The sequence below is a fragment of the Chiloscyllium plagiosum genome, unplaced genomic scaffold (genome assembly GCF_037043375.1).
Source record: "Chiloscyllium plagiosum isolate Xiang-an unplaced genomic scaffold, Cpla_swu_hap1 HiC_scaffold_7, whole genome shotgun sequence".
NCBI classification, from domain to species: Eukaryota; Metazoa; Chordata; class Chondrichthyes; order Orectolobiformes; family Hemiscylliidae; genus Chiloscyllium; species Chiloscyllium plagiosum.
Genome location: NW_028270145.1, coordinates 7,842,378 through 7,865,724, shown reverse-complemented (window position 1 = coordinate 7,865,724; position 23,347 = coordinate 7,842,378). Strand labels below are relative to the sequence as shown.

The window sequence follows — 23,347 nt, the reverse complement described above, 5'->3', positions numbered from 1 at the left end:
GCCAGGAATGGAGAATTTGAGTTATAAAAATAGGCTGGATAGGTGGGACGTTTTTTTCACTGGAACTTAGGATGTTGAGGGTGATTTAGAGGCTTTGTACAATCATGAAGGGCATAAATAAGGTGAATAGCAAAGGTCTTTTCCCTGAGGTGGTGGGGGATCAAATGTAGGGGGCATATTTTTAAGGTGCAAGGAGAAAAGACGAGCAACCTTTTTAGAGAGAGTTGTTAGTATGTGGAATCAACTGCCAGAAGAAGTGGTGGATGTAGGTACATTTATAACGTTTAAAAGACATTTGGATAAGAGGGAAGGTTTGGAGGAATATTGGCTGTATGCCAGCAAGTGGAACAAATTTAATTTGGGAACATAGTCGGCATGGACTAGTTGGACCAAAGGGTCTGTTCCCGTGCTTTATGACTCTATGATTATGATTCTATGAATTAGATTGAACTGCAAGAGGCTACTAAATTGGAACATACAAATTAACATTGAAGCTTTATGCATAAATCATACAAACCACTTTGGGCTGAAAGATTTACTATTAAAACCACGTCCAGAACTTTCTTTCTGAGCTGCACCACTCTACTATTATCTTTGCAAGAATAATATTTTGCTACTTCCCTAACAACTGAATGTCACAAGGTGAATTTAGTTGCACAGTAGTTATGTACTGTGTTTGTCACAGAATGCCAATTCTTGTTTATTATATGCAAGTATCTTTTTAACAACAACTTATCTTTTTAATAAGTGTAAATTATTGATAACTCTATGGCACTGAAAATTAGCTCATACTATCTCAATCCTTAAGATATTAATTATTTGAGATTCAAAAGTTAGAAAAATGCATTCCTTTCTGTCCTTTTGTCTTTCTCTTCCCAATTTGTCCTTGATTTGCATGTTCTATACTTCCTTCTCATTCCTTCTGCTGTTTATTTCAGTTCTTCAATCTGATTGGTTAAAGAGATGTGTCTTTCTGTGCTCAATTCACTCAGCTCCAAGGTGATTGATCCTTTTCTTGTGATGTGCTGTTATCAGTAATTTCAGCAGCCTGTCATTCAAACAATGTTTACAGTTAAACCAATCTCTAGGAGCTGGAGAAGGCCATTTTATCTTTTAAACCTGCTCAACTATTCAACAAGATCATGGGAGATTTTCAAGCCCAATTCAACTTTCCTCCACTGTCCCCATAATCCTTCATTGCGTTAGTACCCAGGAACCTATTGGCCTATTAATCTTGAGCGTACATGATGATGGATCTTCCAAAGCCTTCTGTGCTAGAGATTTACAGATTCACAACTCTCTGAGCAATAACATTTTTTCCTCATCTTAATCCTAAATGGGTAAACTTTAATTTTGAGACTGTGCCTCCGTGTTCTAGATTTCTCAACCTGGGGAAGCACTCTCAGCCTCCAACAAACTCTAAACACTTGACTCCATGCAGGACAAAGCAGACCACTTGATTAGCACTACATCCACAAGCCCTTTGCACCACCAATGCTCAGTAGCAGTAGTATGACCTACCTACAAGATGTACTACAGAAATTCACCAAAGATCCCCAGACTGCATCTTCCAAATACACCACCACTTCCATCTAGAAGGACAAGGGCAGCAGATGCATGGGAGCACTACCACCTTCACAAGTTCCCCACCAAGCGACTCACCATCCTGACTTGGAAATATATCGCTATACCTTCACGGTCACTGGGTCAAAATCATGGAATTCCATCCTTAATGGCATTGTGAGTCAACCCACAGCAGGTGGACTGTGGCAGTTCAAGAAGGCAGCTCACCACCACATTCACAAAGGCAACTAGGGACAGGCAATAAATGTTGGCCAGCCAGTGATGCCCACATCCCACTAATGAATTTTAAAAACTTTTAAGTGCTCACTATATCTACATGTTAGTTATATGATTCATATACAAAGAGATCCAGGTACCTCTAAATGCAACTGTTTCCCAGTTTCTCTCTGTTCAATAAAAATTATAATTTAATGTTTCCTCCCACAGTGAATAACTTCACATTTCACTACACTTATTCTCTTCGCCATGTTCTTCACTACTTATCCAATCTATCTGCATGCTGCAGCAGCCTCTTTGTATTCTCCTCATTGCTTATTTTCCCAGCAAGCTGGGATATGCTACAGTCAGTTCCATCAATTATGCCATTATTATAGTTCACAAATAGTTCAGGTGCAGTACAGATCACAGTACAGGTGAATATTAATAAGAATGAGGATATTTGATATTTTCTTTTACTGTTAGATTACACTAATGAAAAGGAAGGTGAGTTGGAGAGTTGAAGTGATAGAGTACTTCTTGTTTCCAGGGATTCAAATTGTGGTCAGCATGCGTACATAGATGGAAGTATTTAGTTTTCTTTGAAAAAGGCTGTCAGCTTTAAGAAGAAATTTGGCCTTTTCCCTCTGGAACAGGCATCTTAAGATTTATGGTAATGGGAAAAATAATATGGAATATTACACTAAATTAGAATAAAGTATTTTGTTCAAAGTAGGAAAATGGAATTTTCAGGTTAATATTTGGAAGTACAGGTACTTCTTTGCATCTATCTTCCAGGTTTTCCAGCCAATAGTAGAGTGTGGATGTGATAATGATCCTTATTCATCGGCAGATGAGAAGAAGAGAGCTGTCAATCAAACTGAGTAACTGTGACTGGAGTTCAATGAAGTAGTGAGCAACAGCAGTGTGATCCCTATTACTGAACACATTCCACATTGAACACATGATGAATGGAATAACATTTCCAGTTACCAACTCCCATATTCTGACTTCCCCAGCCATTCTCCTGCATACATCAACGTGGCTCAGAGCTCCTCTTATACCTGTCTCTTGAGGCAGCTTCTCACTTTACCATCTGAGCAGTCAAAATTCATGCTTACACTCATTAACATGTCTCATTCAATTCAATAATTTCAACTTCTCCACATGTCCCACTTCTCTCACACACTTTCAGCTTTCTCTTGGCGCAGAAGAGAGGACACAAGTGTAGAGAGAAGGTGTGAATTCTGCAGTCATTGCCTCACCAACCATTATGAAACAGGTGGTCTTGACATTTGCAGGGTTGTGGACTACATATCATAGATAATGAATGGTTAAACTTGATTTGGTTGCTGAGGGCAAGGACAGATAGTAGCGAAATCCATGTTCATTCAGTTATTGTCCATTAGAACTTATCATGTTCTCTCTCCTCTAATGTTTACTGCCCTTTTATACACACTCCTTCCAAGTGACACTCTTTAACCCAGTTTGATGGTCACTCCCTTGACCTTGTTATTTCATGTGGTCCTGCTAGTCCTATCATATCAATTACAGATAGGCTATCTCTGATCACTTCCTTACACTCAACATTCACATCCCCTCCATACCTCAAAACCAACCTCCTTCCATATTTGTATTTGGAAAAATCTATCTTCCAATTCACCTACAACTGCAATTTCAAAATCTGAAACATCAAGCCTTTGGCTCTCCATTAACATTTCTGGAACTACTGATTTAACTCAACTGCACAATCATCCCCACCTTTGATGCCCAAGTCACTGGTAAACCATTTGCTCTTTCACATGGCTGGTCCCTCAAAATGGCCCACATCTGTAAATCCAAGAGACACCACTAAAACAGCAGATAATTGGTTTAGCCATAATTTCAAGATCTAGTTGGATCACTTTAACACTACTGGTCCTGCACTTGCCTGTTAAACTTTGTCAGTATTCCTGGATCATTCTGAGAAGCTAAGACAGATTTCAGTTTCTTTTCTGACTGCAAACTGTCTTAAGCCCCTCTTCCTTGTCCTCTCCTACCTTCACTTTGAACGAGAAGTATAGTAATAATCTTTGAGACAATCTAACCAGCTTGTTCTACAGTGGTACCCACTTCCACTAGCCCACCTGCCCAAGCTTCCTTTAATGCTCCCCTTTGCCCTAGTCCTGAACTCTTATATTTTCTATTTTCTGCCATGTCTCCTAGTGCCCTCAACGGAGTTCATTTTGTCCATGAGTTTTACCTCCTGTTCAATTGAACATTCTTCCTAATACTGCTGTTAGCTAATATTATGAATATCGGTTCTCTCTCTCTTCAGGTGTTGTCCCTTTCTCCTTTAAATTACACCTCTTTTCAAAAACTTTCTTGCCAATTATCAATTCATCTCCAACCTGATTTCCTTCTGAAGTCCTTGAAGGTATTGTCAAATTTATTCCAAATATTTTGATTGCTCCAATTAGGTTTCCACCCCTTCTGCAACCTCCGACATCACACTCCTCTAACACCTCTGCCATTCAGCAGCCTGAAACTGTTCTCTAATTATTCAAATTAGTATCTGAATATAACCAGAGAATCATTTGAAATGGAAAACCGGAAGAACTGCAGATTCTGAAAATCAGAAACAAAACCAGAAATTGCTGAAAAAACTCATCAGATGTGGCATCTGTGGAGAGAAAGCAGTTAACTTTGTATCCAGTGACCCTTCAGTTGAACTGAAAAGAGTTCAGAATATGGGTCAATGAAGCTGAAATGTTAACTCTCTCTCCACAGAGAGACTTGCATAGTTTTTTTTCAGCAATTTCTGGTTTTGGTTATCATTTGAAATGGCTTCTCTTCCTGCTCTAACATTATCTCTCGTTTTTTTCTAGGATCTATCTTCGACAACCCCACCTCTCATTTCTCATGATCTTTATACCAACTAAAGCCAAAGCATTTTTCTTTACATGTACCATGACATACCCAGCTCTATTAACACACTTAAATTGTTGCTATATTAGCAGACTGATTATCTATCATCCAGTTAGTGAGCACAGTAATACAGGGACAGGACTTAATGCAAGTTAAGATGTAAGTAGCAGGTAAGCAGCAGTGATATCATTGGACAAGTAATCCAGACCACGGAGTTAATTTTCTGGGAAATTCCACCGTAACAGTTGGCGAAATTTGAATTCACCAAGGGCTGTTGTAGTAGTGCCCCTATCTCTGGTCCCACAGACCTGGCTTCAAGTCCCATCTGCTCCAGACATGTCATGAACATGTCCAAAAAGGTAAATGCACTACACCTCTTCGCCTCACTTTCCTTCTTTGAGACACTCTTCAAAACTTTCCTCTTTGTTCGATTATTCATTTAATCTCATGTAACTTGGTGTCCTATTTTTCTTAAAGCACCTTTTTAAACTTTGTCCACCCAGTCCAACATTGGCACCTCCACATCATCCCTAGAAGGAAACAAGGGTGGAAGGGAGCTGGGAGCAATTAGTAAAAGCAGCAAACAGATGTTCTCATATGTAATTTGAAATGATAGAAACAGATCACAAGACAACACAAAGGACTGCCTTTAAACAAGATTGAGAATAGGAGGGGAAATAGCAATTTGAGATTGCAATTGTTGGCGTTTTTGATGACATGTCAAGGCTGAGGGATGTAAGGAATATCTTATATTTAAGGTCGTCTTAGATGGGCATTACAGAATGAGGATTTTAAAACTGAATAATATAAGCTTTATGATAAAGAAAACTCCTCCCTTAGAATGTACTGAAATATTTAAGTTTGCATTTTATGCAAAAGTGAACTAGTATTTCTGCAAGTTACTGTAGACACAGTAACTATCTTTGTAGCATTTTACAAATGTCCATGGCATATTTACCAAGTAATTTTACTACCAACCTTTCAAAAAAGTTGGTTTTCAAAGCAAAATGAATCACTTCTGCAACAAGTTCACTAGTTTATATTCATAATTTTATATTTATTAATTAAAAATTCAAGTAAATTATCAATGAGATCAATCACAGTAAAACAGAAAGTTGTATGTTTAACATTGATTTTATTGTACCAAAGCTCCAAAAATGGTATATACAGGCTGAGACAAAAAGACAGCAACTTCATGGAATGGCCAGTTTCTTAAAACTGAAAGCAACATCCAATATTCATGCTGTATATTTTCCAAGGATATCTCCATCTCTAAACAAGTAGTAATCCTAAGGAAGAAAAAAAAAATCATCAAGAGAGAAAAGAACATCTAAACTCATTCAAAAGAATTACTAACATAGTAGTGCCAACCTTATCATCCAAGACAACTTTAGTCCCTCCATATTCTGGGAGTAGAACAGTTTCACCAACTTTTACATTAACTGGGTGGATGTCACCATTCTGAAATGAAAATTATCCACAAATTAATGTTTGTGAACAGTGCTCCAACAGAAATCCCATACCTGTACTGTCAGAGCTTATAATGCATCCACGCTCACTACAAATTCATAGATAAGGAAGAAAGTACAAGAGAAAGTATTGAATTTGGCTTTCTAACTGCATTTAACTTAAAAACAGCAGTCCACTTTGGAATCCATTGGGTCGGAATTTCACAAGCATTTTCTTGCTCAGGATTTTACTTTCTGAAGACTACCTTTACTCGGCTGCCAGGTCCAATCGCGACGACTGTCGCTTGAAGCACTTTGCCTTGGGATTTTTCTGGAAGCATGATGCCACCTTTTGTTACCTTCTCTGCTGCAACCTTTTCCACCAAAACACGGTCAAAGAGGGGTAGAAACCTTTTGAACGCTTGTCCTGCCTGTTAAAATAAAACATTTTGGTAACCTATTAACAGACAGGTTACAAACCACATATCGCAAGCTTTACCATTTCGGAGATCTACAAATAGAGGTCATTCCGAATGAATGTTGAGAGGCAAAGTGACTTCTGAATTTTTTTGTTACAAAAGAACTAGATAAATGTTCTCAGACTATTAGCTTTGCTTTCACAGCTAATAACGCACATACTGGGCAAAAATGAGGACTGTAGATGCTGGAGATTAAAGTCGAGCTGGAAAAGCAGAGCAGGTCAGGCAGCATCCGAGGAGCAGGAGGATCAACGTTTCGGGCAAAAGCCCTTCATCAAGGTGTACATACAGTTGGCTTCTAAATATAACACCATTAAAAATAAAGCATGGTCGAAATGTTCGAACTTTTATAACACCTTAAAAAAGGTGTAAAACATCGCCTGAAGAAGTAATTAATGAAAAATTGTATTTCTCAAAATAAATTTTGACATTTAAAAACTAAGCTCATTTGACCTTGAAAGTGTCACCCACGTCAAACCTAAAATCTTTAAGTTGCATGTAAGCGATCTGAATTATTCGTTTCTACCCAAATATCCGTGTGGTTACATAGTAATAAATACGTGTCAAGTTCTTCAATCGACAAGACTTTTGTTACAAATTGATTTGTAACACCGACACAGGTCACAAGCATATTGTCCATCTATTCATTCATTCATTCAGCAGGATTGTAACCAGTCTGGCCTGGCGAACCTTTTCCCTTCTGGTATAGGAATATTTCAAAAGGATCATGTGTTTGCATCGAGCTTATGAAACAGGCAAAATCACTTTATATCCTCCAGACACTTGTTAATTTAAAACTGCTCAATTTACCATTTTAACATCAAAAAGTCACAAAATTAATAATTAAGAACAGCACATAAATTACTTTATTCTTCTCATTCAGTCTACTATAAAGTAAAATCAAAGCTTACCATGCTGCTACCCCTTCTAGAAAATGTTGAAACTGAGACAGCTCCCTGCAGCAGCAACTATGGCAGCCTCCCCACGTGAGGAAAAACCTTCGAACCCGGAGACATGACCTCGAACGTCAGAAGAACGTTACATTTCAGGGACACTTTCTAAACGTGAAATCCATGCCTGAGCAATACTTTGACAGCAGTTTATACTCACAAACACCCAAAGGAGTTTTAATTTTAGAGAACAATTTTTTTTAAATTATTGCACAATAGAACTGTGCACTTTGACCCAGCCCACGCAAGCGTCTGGAAGTTTCTGGAACCTGAACCCCTGAAGCTGTATGTGAGCTGCTCCGAGTACCTTCTTTTAGTGATAAGTTCGTACTGAATCGCATAATTGTGTTTTCAATGATGTTATGACATCCGTTGATGGTAGTAAGTAGGTGGCTATTTGTCTGTCAAAAAATTTTAGTAGCCGTACTTGAGAGTGTTGCTGGTGTTAAAGTATCCAGGTTAAGGGGCGAGTAGAGGCTTCTCCCCGCTGCAACCCCACGTGCTCTCCGAGAGAGGCTCGGGTTTAGTCCCGGTAGTTGTGCAGTTTGGTCGTAGCTGTAGAATTCGGCTGAAGCAAGGGTTTTCACTGTTGTATTAGCTACTCGTTCCAAAGTAAATAAGTCAGTAAGTAGTATTACATGGAAATCGGTTTGGTTCGTAAATGTTTGAAAAATTATGCAGACTACAGGCGTTTTCTTTTATGTAATGAAATTATTCAATGAATGAAATCTAGGAATCAGAGTTCCAACGTTGGCTATCGCATTTCAGACGGACTGGCAATTGCATATTGTTTTTATAGACCTAGGGTGTCTCGGTCGAATTTGAGGCGTATTCTTAGTGACTTTGTTTTTGCATTCCCAATTATTTTGTGGATTGTTGCAGTACTTTAATTTGACCTTGTGACGTGTGTCCCCTGGCGACATGTGGGGAGGCCCACGTTACTGATACCCTCTCTTTTGTTTTTAATTAACGTATAGTTTAAAGGTTGATCAATATTATTTATTTTCTGTAGATAATGCTCCGTTTGCCAACTGTTCTGCGCCAGGTAAGACCTGTATCCCGTCTACTTGCACCTCATCTCACACGGGCTTACGCCAAAGATGTGAAATTCGGATCCGAAGCTCGAGCTATGATGCTGAAAGGGGTTGATCTTCTCGCCGATGCTGTGGCTGTAACCATGGGACCAAAGGTGGGTCAGCGTCTACTCCGAGTACTCTTTGCAGCATAAGGGGGGTGTATTTTGTTGAATTATACCAACATTAATAGAAATAGTAAAATATTTGCTGAATTGTTTTTGAACTTATACTTTACCTTACAAAGAATTAGGATTATTAATACTTAGTGAAAGTTACTTGAGAACCTTCAAGTATTCATAGCCACAATTTGAAGCTGCAAATTGTCATATTCTTTAATATAATCAGCATGAGCTCCCCGCAACTAGGCCTTGATGCAGTGAACCTTTTTGGGTCTGCTGTTTGGGTGACTTGCATGGAAAATTCATGTCTCTGAACCAAGCCACTGAGAAGTCCATATGTCAATTCAACAGTTTGTTGTTCATTTCATTTAATATCTCTTTAACAGTGGACAAACTTGGCTCATTCTTTGAGAAAAAGGAACTCTCACCTTGCAGTTAGATTTTATTCAAAAGGAAAACTAAATGATGTGTATATGTCCCAGTAGCATGCAGCTTATTAGGAACTAAGTTGGAGCCATTACCTACCTCCCTTGAAGCCCCCAAGAAAAATGAATTTTTATTTGCATTATGGACCCAGCACATCAGGTTATGCTTGCTATGTTAACTTCTGACATTGGAGAAGCCACCAATTTCCACAAGGTCTGTGTTTGGTCTCATAGCTAAAATCGGATTTACACTCTAAAATACTAATTCCTTAGGTTCTGAAAGTCAACTGCAACAGAGTTTGAGGTTGCATGTCACTACCGTTTAATAAACCATTGTCATTCTTAACTCTACCTGCTTGAAAACTCTGCGAACATTGCTCCCACTTGTTTCATTATTAACCATAATATAAAGTGCAGGCAATTTCTTGCAAAAGATTAATTTGTTTTTTTATCCTCTAGCTGTATACCCATTAAGATGGTATCTACTATGCTTGTTAGCTTGGGTGCACCTTCATTATACTGATTTTCAGAAGGTCCTGGTGGATTTGTTGAACACTAAAATAGTTATTCATTGGTAGTGGCATACAAGAATTCTTGCAAAAGTTTGAAATCACCCAAGACAGCAAAAAGGTGATTTTGGGATCGTATCCAGCCTTTCACATCCATTTGCCATGATATTTCTCCAGTTCCTGATCTATTGATTTACTCAACTGCACACTCAACTCTAACTTTGTTCTAATCTTCAATAACTAATTTCTTGCTCTCTCCCTGGCTTTTCCTTGGATAAGACCTGCCATCACAGATTTGGCTGGATAAAAACTCTTATCTGATTAAAAGTGCTCGCTGTTGCAGTTTCATCTTAGAATGCAAATGTAACATCCTGTGCTTTTTCTTTTGCATACCATTTTCTTGGCGCCATCTCCATCTCTCATTTCCAAGAGTGAGGACCTCTTGGACTTTGTCAAAGATTTGTTGACTTTGTCATGTCTCTTCCCTCTGGCTGAATATCAACAGCGTGGGTTCGATTGCCAAAGTTACCACAAAGGACTGTACTTTTCCCCTTGCCTGAGGCATGGTGACCCTTGGGTTAAACTCCCCACCAGTCATCCCTATCTCTCCTGAGTGCAGCCTAATGATTAGATTATATTACATTACATTACAGTGTGGAAACAGGCCCTTCGGCCCAACAAGTCCACACCGACCTGCCGAAGCGAAACCCACCCATACCCCTACATTTACCCCTTACCTAACACTACGGGCAATTTAGTATGGCCAATTCACCTGGCCCTGCACATCTTTGGACTGTGGGAGGAAACCGGAGCACCCGGAGGAAACCCACGCAGACACTGGGAGAACGTGCAAACTCCACACAGTCAGTCGCATGATCTAGTAAGATAGTGATTTTACCTTGACATCTGACTGAACATGCTTCAGTTTTTCATCCATCCTGGCCCTGAATGTTTTTGTAGTTTCTCTCTGTTGCTGATATTTTGTTAAGGAGATCCATCTCCTTTATACCTTGAATCTTATTTCCAATAATAGCTAATCACCCAGCTTTCTTCCCGGGCCTCCATATTAGCAAATATCGTTAATGATTCCTTTTTGGGTGTTGTCCCCCTCTGAAATCACTCCTCTCCCTTTGACATCGCCACCTATATTTTGTAAAACGCTGTCCTATCTCTTCATTACGATTTAAGTTTACACCAGGTTATAGTCCAGGTTTATCTGGAAGTACTAGCTTTTGGAACACTGGTCGTTCATCAGGTAGCTAATGGGACTCAGAATTTATAATAAATTTTACTATACTATAAAGTGTGTCCTATGATCCTATCCCACTAGCTACGAGATGAACGACCAGTTGGACTAAACCTGGTGTTTTTTTAAACTTTGTCCACCCCAGTTCAACATTGACTCATCCACATCAATCACAATTGCTTGACCAGTGTTTGTGCCTTGTTTACCTCAGTCCCTAAAACGCCAAATTCCCTTCCTAAATCTCTCTACCTCTCTACTTCACTTCCCCCTTTTTAAGAATATTATTAAGACCAATGTTTTGAATCAGACTTTTAGACCTACTTCTGCGGCTAATCTTTGTTTGGTAACACTCCTGTGAAGTGTCTTAGGAACATTTCTTCATGTTAAAGACAGGTCTATCATTTTCTTTAAAAAGAGAAACACGGCTTTGTTGAGAATCTGTAGGACAATCTCTACCTCATTTTGTGCAATTTTCTGTGAAAATACTTCAACATTGTCCACTCTAGTGGACAAGCTTTCTCAACTTGAAAGAACAATCTTTCTGTACTTGACCTACTCTGCAGGATAGATCTATCTTCTATGTTGTGCTTGACTTCTATGTTCAGATCTTCAGTTTTCCAGTATCCCCACAGATCAGAAAAGATTTCCAACATCAAGGAGTAAAAATTGTCCAAAAAACCCAGGTGTAGCAATGACGGCTGAGTTTCCTATTTCATGGACAATGGGTAAGTTTGTAGTCAAATCTCACTTCAGTTCTCTTGGTAAAAATGTCTGAGTATCCAAAGTTATGAAAGATTTCAACACCATGTTTATCAGAAAGCATTCCATTACTTAGTGTGTTCATGATGGCTTGGTGGTATCGAGAATTGTACTTTTTCTCCAGTATTGCTTTAGAGCAGTTACCAATTTTGGTCATTGGGAACTAGCCATTTCAAAGTTACTTCTAACTAAGACTTTTTTTTTTCGCAAGGTCTGGGAAGAATGAAAGTATCTGAAGCCATAGAGTGTGACAGCGGGATTTGCTGTCTCCATGATATTGGGACAACAGAATACAATGAATTTCTATTACTTGTATAACAAACAGTAATGGCTTAATGTCTATTTTTATCTAGGGCCGAACAGTTATTCTCGAACAGAGTTGGGGGAGTCCTAAAGTGACAAAAGATGGAGTAACAGTAGCTAAAGCAATAGATTTAAAAGATAAGTACCAAAATATTGGTGCTAAGCTAGTACAAGATGTTGCCAACAACACAAATGAAGAGGCAGGTGATGGAACCACCACAGCAACTGTTCTTGCAAGAGCCATTGCCAAAGAGGGATTTGAAAAGATCAGTAAAGGAGCTAATCCAGTGGAGATAAGACGAGGTTAGTTTTTGGTTTCTTTTTGAATTAAATACCAATTGTTGCAATAACAAATGACTAGCAAAGTGTGCATTTTTCAAATGGCAGATTACCATACTTGCAAGTAAGTATTGTTAATGTTGCACATTTATAATTTATATTTAATGAGGTTTTGTCTCTGAATTGCTATACTTACCTCGACAGTGAAATGAACAATTGTCTTTTTTTTTTGTTTTGCCACGCCAGTAGCTGACTTAACTAAACACCAAAGGCATGGTGTATCAGTGCTAGTCCCCAACCTGGATAAATTGAGAAGGTTAGTGACAGGAAAATCATAGTTGTTTAAAAACCACCCACCAAATCAGTGTACGATTGAGGGTAATCAACTGGCATTATTGCAACCCCAGAATTTGGGAAAATCTGAAGAGCAAGGAAAGAAAGTAATGCAAGTCAAGAGCAATTAAGAGAAATTGCAGTTGATTGAACAGTACCATAGCCATTTTAACTTTCACCCTGGCTTCCAGGTGACATCAACTTTCCTCTAAGTTGAATGAGCACATGACGGTGCTTTACAAGATCAATGTGGCTTCACAGATCTGTTTTGTACAAGACAAAATATCTGTATTCCTTTTGTTCCTTCTTCATCCCACTTCAAACACCTGTCATCTAGATGATGACATAGCTGCACATTCTTCAGGTTTTTTAAATGTAATTTGAACCTTTTTGACACCAGAATTCAACTTAGTGGCTCTTTGTGCCACCTCCATAGCTTGAGTAGCAGCTCAATTTGATGACCCAAGAATCCCAGCATATTGTGCCATCTTAATATAACATCTCCTTACTTAGTGAGCTTGCAATGCAAATAAAGTTTCTTAGCATATGCTTGATTTGTAATTGCTCCTTTTACAATGACTTGGTATTAGGTGTTGAAACAATTACTCTGCTAAATCCTTATGAAGTGCTCTGCACCATTCATAGGAAATATGCTGCAAACATTCTGTCAGCATGCAGTACCTTGGATTTAGGAGTTTCTGGGGTGTCAATGGTTAGTACTGCTGCCTCATAGTGCCAGAGACACAGATTCAGTTCCACCCTTAGACGAGTCGTGTGGAATTTGTATGTTCTCACTCTCTAGGTTTCTGCTGTGTTCAGGTTTCCTCCCACAGTTGAAAGCTGTGCAGGTTAGGTGACTTGGCCATACTAAGTTGCCCCATAGCATCCAGGTATCCGGTTAGGTGGATTAACCATGGGGCATGCAGGGTTAGAGGTCAGGTGGTTGCTCTTCACAGGTTTAGTGTAGATTCAGTGGGTTGAATTTTTTCCCACTGCATGGAGTTGATTGGTGCTTACTTGGAATCTTTGCTAAAATTTATTGATGCCTAATTCTACTGTATTCAGCTGCCAGATTGAGCATTCACCATATTAAAATGTTATAGAATTTTTCTTCAACTAAGGGATATACAATGTAAAATCTGGTATCGGTCACAAATGTCTTGGCTTTCATTTTAGCCATATTAAACAATTGGAGTAGAAATTCATGATGCAATTAGTAGAAATAGATTTTCTGTGCAGCGCCATCAAGTGACCAGATTGGGATACTGCAAGATTCCATTTTACTTCCTGTTGGAAAACTTTGGAATTTTTTAGATACTTAAAAATCAACTTTTACAATGGACGTTCTTGCTAGATCTACACAGAAACATAGTGCAATAAAAACAAGTACCTTTTGAATTAAGCTTTGTAAATCATGAATTTTCCATTGGAAATATCATAAATTGTGTGTTTTTTTTTAAAAAAAACGAGTCTGTGGGAAAGTTCAGCACAGGCCACTTTTGGAATATTGCTTGCAGTTCTGGTCTCCCTCCTATTGGAAGGATGTTGTGAAACTCAAAAGGGTTCAGAAAAGATTTGCAAGGATGATGTCCAAGTGGAGGATTTGAACTACAGGAAGAGAGATTGAATAAGCTAGGGCTGTTTTCCCAAGGAGCATCACAAGCTGAGGGGTGACCTTTATATACGTTTATAAAATCATGAGGGGTATGGATTGGCTAAATAGACAAGGTCTTTTCCCTAAAGTAGGGGAGTGCAAAACTAGAGGGCATAAGTTTATGGTGAGGGGAAAGATTTAAAAGGGACCTGAGGGGCAACATTCTCATGGAGAGGATGGTGCGTGTACGGAATCAGCTGCCAGAGGAAGTGGTGGAGGCTGGTACAATTAGAACACTTAAAAAGCATCTGGATGGATATATGAATAGGAAGTGGTTAGAGGGATATGGCCAAGTGCTGGCAAATGGGACTAGATTAATTTAGGATATCTGGTTAGCATGGACAAGTTGGACCAAAGCCCCTCTCTTCAGGCTGTACATCTCTATGACTAAACAATTTTTAATTGCAAAAAAATTAAAACTGGCTAGAGTATTTTTCACCTTTCCAAGAAGACATTTTCTGAAATGTCATTATTTGATAAATGAATTTTTGATAAACTGCCTCAATATATGAATGTGTGTGGACAAAGTCTAGAATCAGATAGTTATACTGAGGCCGTCATGGCAAATTGAGACTTACAGGTAGCATTGGATCCCCAAAAAAAGTCCAGTCCTAGCTAAAACTACAAATTGAAGCATCGAGTATACACTTGCATTTTTGAAGATTTACAATGTTTTTTAACTTTACAATACATTTGAGCTAGTTGTTTTAATAAATTGTAAATACATTGTAAAATCATTGACATAATATCTGTCAAAATTAATTTCTTTTGTAGGTGTAATGTTGGCTGTAGATACAGTAATTGGTGAGCTGAAGAAGATGTCTAAACCAGTCACAACCCCTGAAGAAATTGCTCAGGTACTTGTGCTAGAAAACAGAATTCAACAGTACTGTCCACAGAAATTAAAATGTAATTGTTTAGGTTTTTGTATAAGTCAATGGTGTCTCCATTACATAAACATCACACATAGATGAAAAGCTACTTGCGTATTAAATTAGAGACACCCAAATAGAAGCAGGCATTCAGAAAAATTGCAACACAGCACAGATAATTCAGGTGAAATGGGCTACTTGGTGACCTCCTGTGACCATTTCAAGGCTGAAAATTGAGAATGGAGGAGCCTATGAGAGAGGGGTATCAGGGAAGAGCTATCTGAGGAGAAAGAATAAGGAAAAGCTGACAGCCATGGAAGAGCAGAACCTCAAATCTTGTAACTGCTCTTGAGATCCGGCACGGTGGCACAGTGGTTAGCACTGCTGCCTCACAGCGCCAGAGACCTGGGTTCAGTTCCCGCCTCAGGCGACTGACTGACTTTGTGGAGTTTGCACGTTCTCCCCGTGTCTGCGTGGGTTTCCTCCGGGTGCTCCGGTTTCCTCCCACGGTCCAAAGATGTGCAGGTTAGGTGAATTGGCCATGCTAAATTTCCCGTAGTGTGAGGTAAGGGGTAAATGTAGGGGTTTGGGTGGGTTGCGCTTCGGCGGGTCGGTGTGGACTTGTTGGGCCGAAGGGCCTGTTTCCACATTGTAATGTAATCCCAAATCCTGACTTGGCATTGATTTGGGATTTTTGCAATTATTGGATGTCTGGGTACTTTAACTACTGTCATGCTTCTGATGTTGGTCACTGGTGCATTGTAAAAAAAATGGCTGATGGGTGCACAAATCCCACAATCATCAATGTGATCATGACCAGATAATCTGATTTGTATTTATTTGTGTGATCAATATTGGCCATTCAATATAATTCCCAGGCTCTGGTTGTAGTATCCTATGTAATAAGGCTAATCACAATGGTAAAACAATAATTATGTTATGGAATGGCAAAATTTAAAGCAGATTACTTTGTATAATATTTGGATTTTTTAAGGTGAGGGATATTAATGTGTACTTTTGGTTATACATTAATATCCCTCCCCCTTGTCATTGTAGCCACTGATAGCTGTGGTATAGCATGACTGTCACTTTAATCATTCTGTGGCTGATATAGCCCAGTGTTCTCGGGGAAAATTGATTTTCTTTTGTTACAGGTGGCAACTATTTCAGCCAATGGAGATAAAGAAATTGGTGAGCTCATCTCTGATGCAATGAAAAAGGTTGGCCGGAATGGTGTCATCACAGTCAAGGTAACTACAAGAGATAAAAGTTTAATTTCTTTGCTGTCATACTCTTAATTGAAAAGTATATTGTGTAATGGTGGTTTTCTTGTTACGTATTGTGTAAAAAGGATGGCAAAACACTCCATGATGAGCTTGAAATTATTGAAGGAATGAAGTTTGATAGAGGTTACATCTCACCATACTTCATCAACACAGCTAAAGGTATGTATTCTTACAAGCTGGCTGTGATGCATCTTTAAAACTGATTTCTTACCAATATCTTAGTAAGCTTGTTTTAGAGAGGATCCACAGTACAATACCACATCTCTTTTCTATTTTCCCTCTATAAATATTGATTTGGTATTAAGATACAAATCTGCAGGTTCTGAACTGCACTACCTCCTAGACAGTTAGTACCTTTAATTTAGACATAAGAACATTTATCTTGTTGGGTTGACCTCCTAACTAACAATGAGAATACTGTCACCATATGAACTGCAGAAACTGAAATGATTTTTTTTAAAGGCCATCTTCTGGAGTCATGCTAGTGTGTCTTGATGAAAATCTTAGTGCAAGGGGTACCCAGTCTTTACATTGCCTTTGTTTGTGGTCTGCACTTCAAACTGGATACCTTTTGACTTGACTCATCCTGGTCTTGACAGTATGAATGAAAAACATTCTAAAGATAGTCTAATTCACTTATGAGCAACCATTCACGCTAACCATTGCTTTGGCTCAGCAGGTTATTCTGGGCTGCCATTTTTCCTCTTTGCACCCCACTAAGGCAGAGATCAAAGAAGTTTTTAAGATTTGAACTCTCAGCTCTTCATTGAAACTTGAGTCCCAGATATTTTCACTTTCTGGATTGATCAATTGTTTAGATAATGTGTTGCTAATAAGGACTGTTACTTATTCCTAGTTCACTTTTAATAGGTCAGAAATGTGAATTCCAGGATGCTTACCTTCTGCTTAGTGAAAAGAAAATTTCAAATGTACAGTCCATTGTACCTGCCTTAGAGATTGCCAATGCACACCGTAAACCTGTAGTTATTGTTGCTGAAGACATCGATGGAGAAGCACTCAGCACCTTGGTTTTGAATAGGTTTGTCTTATTGCCTTCAGTCAACTAAAGATCTAAAAACTAAAATTTAAATGTACTTTTGTAAATGTGCTCATTTTATCTTTAGATTAAAATTCATATAGGATGATTAACAATGTAAGGTGAATTGTGTGTGGAACTGAGAATGACTACCTGTTTCGAGCTAAACAAATTTGGGTTTGCAAAAGGTTTTTAAAAGCATTGGGTATTTACAGTTCAATAATTTTCTATCCTATTTGCATTTATTTTTTAAAATATTGTCCTAAACTATTAAGTATATTCAATTTCTCCTCCAGATTGAAGGTTGGTTTACAGGTTGTGGCTGTAAAGGCACCTGGATTTGGTGACAATAGGAAGAATCAACTGAAGGACATGGCAATTGCTACTGGTGGTACAGTGAGTAGAATCAAATAATGTAAATGTAGTCATCCAGATTTTTAGTCCATGGTGTTACAATGGCACTTCGCATTAAGCTCAAAGCTGATCAAGAAGCATAAAGGATTAAATGAATTTTCTTCCAGAAAGTAGATCCATAACTTGATTTTAAAATTGGAAGTTGCTTACTAGCATAATTGGGAACTAAAGTATAGATCTCATTTCAATTATTTTGAGCCTCTTTTTCACAAGGTATTGATTTTGAGATTGTGCAAACTGAGGTTTCAGACTTGGGAAGTATGATGCTGATTGGTGTCTGCTCTCATTTTGAAATTGGTGTGCAATAATAGTGGATCTGTAATTGGCCTAACCAATCTGTTTATTTCAGCAATAGCTCATTTCCTTTGATCATATACCTTCTCGTAAATGTTTTGAATCTCAATCACTAATTATGGTAGTCCACGCTGCATTGCCTCAGTCCTGTCTTTCTCCTCTGTCCTGGATTAAAGATCAGTCTAGGATATTTTGTCCCTATATTCTCATCTCCTTAAAAGCAAGACTTCTTGTAAAGATCCATCCAGTCACAATCTTAAATGTCTTAAAATTTTAACAAACACCTCCTGTTTCATCAGTTGTAAATAAAACAGCCCCATTTTACTACTTATCACTTTTAACCAAACTTGGAACTCTGAAGAACTGGGGAGAAGGATGAAAATTAGGATATACTCCTATATTTAAAGTGGGGTAGTTATGGTAATTAATAATTCATTGAATAGTGTTTTTTATTCCCCCACCACTAAACCAACTTGCTTTAATAATCTCTTTCACGTTATGTAATGAATACACCATCAATATTTGTAATAAATGGTATGTTTTGCCAAAGTAGACCCTTTCACTTACGATTTGATCAGTGTTGGAGAGATTTGTGAGCAAATGCATTCTGTCTGATTTGGTCCTGATCATTTGTAATCTAAGATTCCAGCTCATTGTGTTTCTTGCCACCTGTTGGAAAATGAGCATGTGGGCAAATATAGAGTGGGGCTTTTAAGTTCTCTTTTTCTCTATGGTTGGCTGAGATTAGAAATAATTATACAATGAACACTGCGGCTAGCCAGTAAGTGGGAGTCTAAATTTAGAAGAAAATGAATGAAGTGTGAAGCGTGTATTGATTCTTGTAGTTCCAGGAAACCTGCAGTTTATATATTGTTTCCAAGTAATAGATCTATAATTAACATTTTTAGGTGCTCACTAGTATTTGTGAACTAGTGCACATCTGAACTGACCAGTCAATAAATGTGAAGAAAATGGTAAACATGTACTATTGAGGATTTCAATAAACTGATTGTCTGTAAGATAGAATAAACTATCTAATTCCAAAGTAAAATTTTTCTTCCAGCTGGGAGAGCAAAGAAATTTGTGATTGGATCCCTGTTTTAATGCAATGTCTGTGTAAACATTTTTGTAGGTATTTGGGGATGAGGCCCTTGGACTGAATGTAGAGGATATCCAGGCCCACGACTTTGGTAAAGTTGGTGAAGTTGTAGTCACCAAAGACGACACCATGCTGTTGAAAGGCAAGGGTGACAAGAGTGCCATTGAACAGCGCATTCAAGAAATCACAGAAACTTTAGAAGTTACAACAAGTGATTATGAGAAGGAAAAACTAAATGAAAGGCTGGCCAAATTATCTGATGGTGTGGCAGTACTAAAGGTAATTTTGTAGACATGGGCTACTTCATGTACAAGTGGTGTGGTCATGTATGAATACAGATGTCTTAAGGTGTTTGATTTGAATTAAGCTGGCTTAATGTTGCTTACAGTGGAGTTAATAATGGAAAAAAAGTGGTATAATCAACTGTTCTTTTAAACAAAGATATATAATGAAAATTTTTAGTGGTTACACTAATGTGGCTGGAATACCAATTTGTTGCATAATTAATTTTCTGATAATGACGTGGTTTTGCAACAGTAATATTGTTTCTATCCCTGAATTGAAATGACACTTAAGAATACTTCAGAAAGATGAGTTAATTCTGGCTACATTGAAGCTGCTTGTAGATGAGAACTCTGTTTAGTCTTTAACATTTCTGTAAAGCTGCTTTTCTTTGCCATTTTTATGGACCTCTGGAGTCAACAGTCTAACTATAAATGTGACAAGGGACTTAGTTCAATATATTTGCAACTATGAAATAACTGTTGAATTGTGGATCTAGATTGGTGGTACAAGTGATGTGGAGGTGAATGAGAAGAAAGACAGAGTGACTGATGCACTTAATGCTACTCGAGCTGCTGTGGAGGAGGGTATTGTTGTTGGTGGTGGATGCGCTCTACTGCGGTGCATTCCAGCATTGGGTGATCTCCGGCCAGTAAATGAAGACCAGAAAGTTGGTACGTATTGTTTAGCTTTTATTCATGTTTCAGCTACAAAGAACATGTCTTTAAAATAGCTCATCAGGAATGTGCTACTTGGGAGAAAAGGTAGGTAATTCAGTTGAAACTTCAAGACCGATGTGCCATTCAAACAAATTATGGCTGATGTTTGTGACAAGTGGAACTAGACTAATCTCCAAGACTCCATTGTCTATCAAAAATCAACCTGCCCCTGCTTTTAAAACAGCCTCTGCTGTCCTCTGAAGGAGAAAATTCCACACTTTGTGGCTCCATCACGTTCAGAGCTCTTTAAAAGGGAGTTTTTTCTTATTGTGCCCCTGGTTTGAGTTTTCCACAAGAAGAAATATCCTCTTAGTACTCATTATACCCATACTTTCAACAAAATCACGTCACATTCTTAACTTATCCAATGCAAGACCACCCTGTTTGCCGAGTTGAGGTGAGAAAATACAATACTCTAATTTTCAGTTTGATCCAACTTGAACTTATCACCTCCAGTTTTGGGGTTTTTGTTGGTAAATGGTGATATTAGCATAACTGTCTCCAAAAGGAAACATTTTCCATGGTTTTGTTTTCCTTGTGAAATCATGGCCAACATTTAGTAATACTCAGTGATTGGTTTGCTCTCCTGTGATCTTCCATTAAGCTTGATTTTTGTAACTGTGCGTGTGAACAACTTTGCTCACAAGTTTGAAGTCTTTATTATAAACCTGGAACTGAGCAATTTACATATTATTTGGTATTTGTGGAGTGTCATAACAAATCAAATCAACTTCCTTATGATTTTGTTTCAACTTCTACAGGAATTGACATTGTCAGCAAAGCTCTCAAAGTACCTGCTATTACAATAGTCAAAAATGCTGGGGTTGAAGGAAGCCTAATTGTGGAGAAGATACTACAGAGTCCACCAGAGATTGGCTATGATGCAATGGCTGGAGAATTTGTAAAGATGGTAGAAAAAGGAATAATTGATCCCACAAAGGTATACCTAATTTATGCATATAATAATTCTGGATTTTTAAAGTCTGATTTATTTCATTGTATTTCTTTTATGGCCCATCTAAACATACTATTTTTAAGTCCCTGTGAAAACCCAGACCCTTGAGATTTAGAATTGGACATCTGATGTACTGTGGTTCATTAGCAGAGGTGTTTCTGACCATAATCTGTAATCTCACTTCCCTACTAAGTCCGCATTGGTTTACTGGAAAGTGCAAGATGGATACAGTCTGTGCTAATACTGGATATGCCTAGTTCTCTGAATATGGGTCAAAGTGGTTTTAGTAGAGCTGAGAAATCAAGACCATGAGAAAGGAGCAGGAATTAGGCCATTTGGCCTATTCAATCTGCCATTCGATCAAAGCTGATTAGGGTTTTCAACCCCACTTTCTCCGTGTAACTTTTGATTCCCCTTGGCAATCAAGAACTTACCTATCTCTGTCTTAAATATACTCCAGTGCCCTGGCCTCCAGCCCTCTGTGGTAATGAATTCCATCCATTCACCACTGTCTGAAATTTCTCCTCATCTTTTATTCTATAGGGGCTTCCCTTTATTCTAAGGCTGTGCCGTTGGATCCTAGTCTCTCCTACCCATGGAAACATCTTCCCAACACCCACTTTGACCAGGTTGTTCAATATTCCATAAGCTTCAATCAGATCACCCCTTGTCTTTCTAAACCCTGTAGAATATCCAGAGTCTTCAAATTTTCTTCTCTTTAAATAGAAATGTGGGTTCAAGACTATATTTTGAGGGCATGAAAGTAGCTGTCTGAAGTGAATTGGAAAATGTTTTCCCTTTTAAGGGATATCTTGATAAAGTTGCAGGAAAACAAAATTCCAAATGGAGCACCAAAAAATGGAATTAATTCTATTCTTTTGCAGGTTGTGAGGACTGCCTTGCTGGACGCAGCTGGTGTGGCATCTCTCTTAGCAACAGCAGAAACCGTAGTCACAGAACTCCCAAAGGAGGATAAAGCACAAGGAATGGGGGGTATGGGTGGCATGGGTGGTGCAGGTATGGGTGGTGATATGTTTTAATTTCTTCACTCTTCCTCTGAAAAGTGACTGACATGTTAATAGTCTCAGTTGAATGGCTGCTTCCTCTAGAAAAATCACCAGATGAATGAACGTAAACCAGGCAGAATGGAAAATTGCTAACATTGAAATACTTGTAATTAAGGTTAGTACAGCCATGTTGGACTGTGCTAGATCTCATAAGCAACTTGTTTACTGCCCTGTCAGTACTATATTGTAATTTATTTTATATTGAATTAAAGTCAACATTTGTACATTCCTTTAAAGTACTGGAAGTGTAACCCACCTGAAATTCATTGGTTTTATGGTAACAGTATTCTACTGACAATTTTAACAAGTTAAATGATCAAGGCAAGTTTTCTGTGAAAAACAAGACTCTGATCTGTGCCCTCTCCAGTGCAGTACAAAAGTATATCATGTAATATTGCCATAAATAAAGCAAATGGCTATCAATTTGACTTGTGGGGTAGTTTAATGGTTTCTCTAGAAGATCACGAAAATTGAGCACAGCCAAGATTTGATATTTCAATATTGTACACAGTTGATGTCCGCTTGAAAGCTTGTGCAAGATTAGAATATTGTGTTGTGAAACTTGTTTAAGAGATCCATTTTTAGAATCCGTTGTATAGCATGGAAACAGACCCTTTTGGTCCAATTGCAGATATACTAAATTAATCTAGTTGCATTTGGCCCATATCCCTATAAACACTTTACATATCCATCCAGGTGCTTTGTTGTAATTATACCAGCCTCCATCTCCACTGGCAGCTTATTCCACCACCCTTCATTAAAAAGCTTCCCCTCTCATGAAACATGTCAACTACTTTTGGAGTCCCTGATCCTGGGGAAAAAGACCTTGGCTATTCACCCTATCTATGCCTCATGATTTTATAAACCTTTAGGGTCACCCTTCAGCCTCCACCTATAATTGAGACCTTCCAATTGTAGCAACATCTTTAGAAGTCTTTTCTGAACCCTCTCGTTTCCTATAGCAAGGACTAGAATTGAAAGTATTCAAAAAGTGGGCCTAACCCATGTCCAGTACAGCTGCAAATGACATGCCAACTCCTATACTCAATACATTGAC

General features: G+C 38.3%; 2 protein-coding genes across 2 annotated transcripts; one reads left to right on the top strand and one right to left on the bottom strand.

Moving 5' to 3' along the window:
* Positions 1 to 5,718: 5,718 nt before the first annotated feature.
* hspe1 (heat shock 10 protein 1) lies at positions 5,719 to 7,680 on the bottom strand. The gene is made up of 4 exons (XM_043692925.2): positions 7,525 to 7,680; positions 6,401 to 6,565; positions 6,058 to 6,147; positions 5,719 to 5,975 (listed from the first exon to the last, which is right to left on the bottom strand). Exons 1-4 carry the CDS (start codon positions 7,525 to 7,527, stop codon positions 5,925 to 5,927), a joined length of 309 nt encoding a protein of 102 aa, XP_043548860.1. The 5' UTR covers positions 7,528 to 7,680; the 3' UTR covers positions 5,719 to 5,924.
* Positions 7,681 to 8,053: 373 nt separating this feature from the next.
* hspd1 (heat shock 60 protein 1) lies at positions 8,054 to 22,718 on the top strand. Its single transcript, XM_043692921.2, has 12 exons — positions 8,054 to 8,187; positions 8,576 to 8,752; positions 12,051 to 12,303; positions 15,041 to 15,123; positions 16,293 to 16,388; positions 16,490 to 16,583; positions 17,295 to 17,463; positions 17,757 to 17,856; positions 19,301 to 19,546; positions 20,049 to 20,223; positions 21,030 to 21,208; positions 22,108 to 22,718. Exons 2-12 carry the CDS (start codon positions 8,579 to 8,581, stop codon positions 22,261 to 22,263), a joined length of 1,725 nt encoding a protein of 574 aa, XP_043548856.1. The 5' UTR covers positions 8,054 to 8,187; positions 8,576 to 8,578; the 3' UTR covers positions 22,264 to 22,718.
* Positions 22,719 to 23,347: the final 629 nt, after the last annotated feature.

Coding starts and splice junctions, on each gene's coding strand:
- hspe1 (XM_043692925.2), bottom strand. Junction 6,148..6,400: donor GACCTGGCAGCCGAGTAAAG/GTAGTCTTCAGA, acceptor TTTTCATTTCAG/AATGGTGACATCCACCCAGT. Junction 5,976..6,057: donor AAGTTGTCTTGGATGATAAG/GTTGGCACTACT, acceptor TTTCTTCCTTAG/GATTACTACTTGTTTAGAGA.
- hspd1 (XM_043692921.2), top strand. CDS start 8,579: ATGCTCCGTTTGCCAACTGTTCTGCGCCAGGTAAGACCTGTATCCCGT. Junction 8,753..12,050: donor CTGTAACCATGGGACCAAAG/GTGGGTCAGCGT, acceptor ATTTTTATCTAG/GGCCGAACAGTTATTCTCGA. Junction 17,857..19,300: donor CAATTGCTACTGGTGGTACA/GTGAGTAGAATC, acceptor ACATTTTTGTAG/GTATTTGGGGATGAGGCCCT.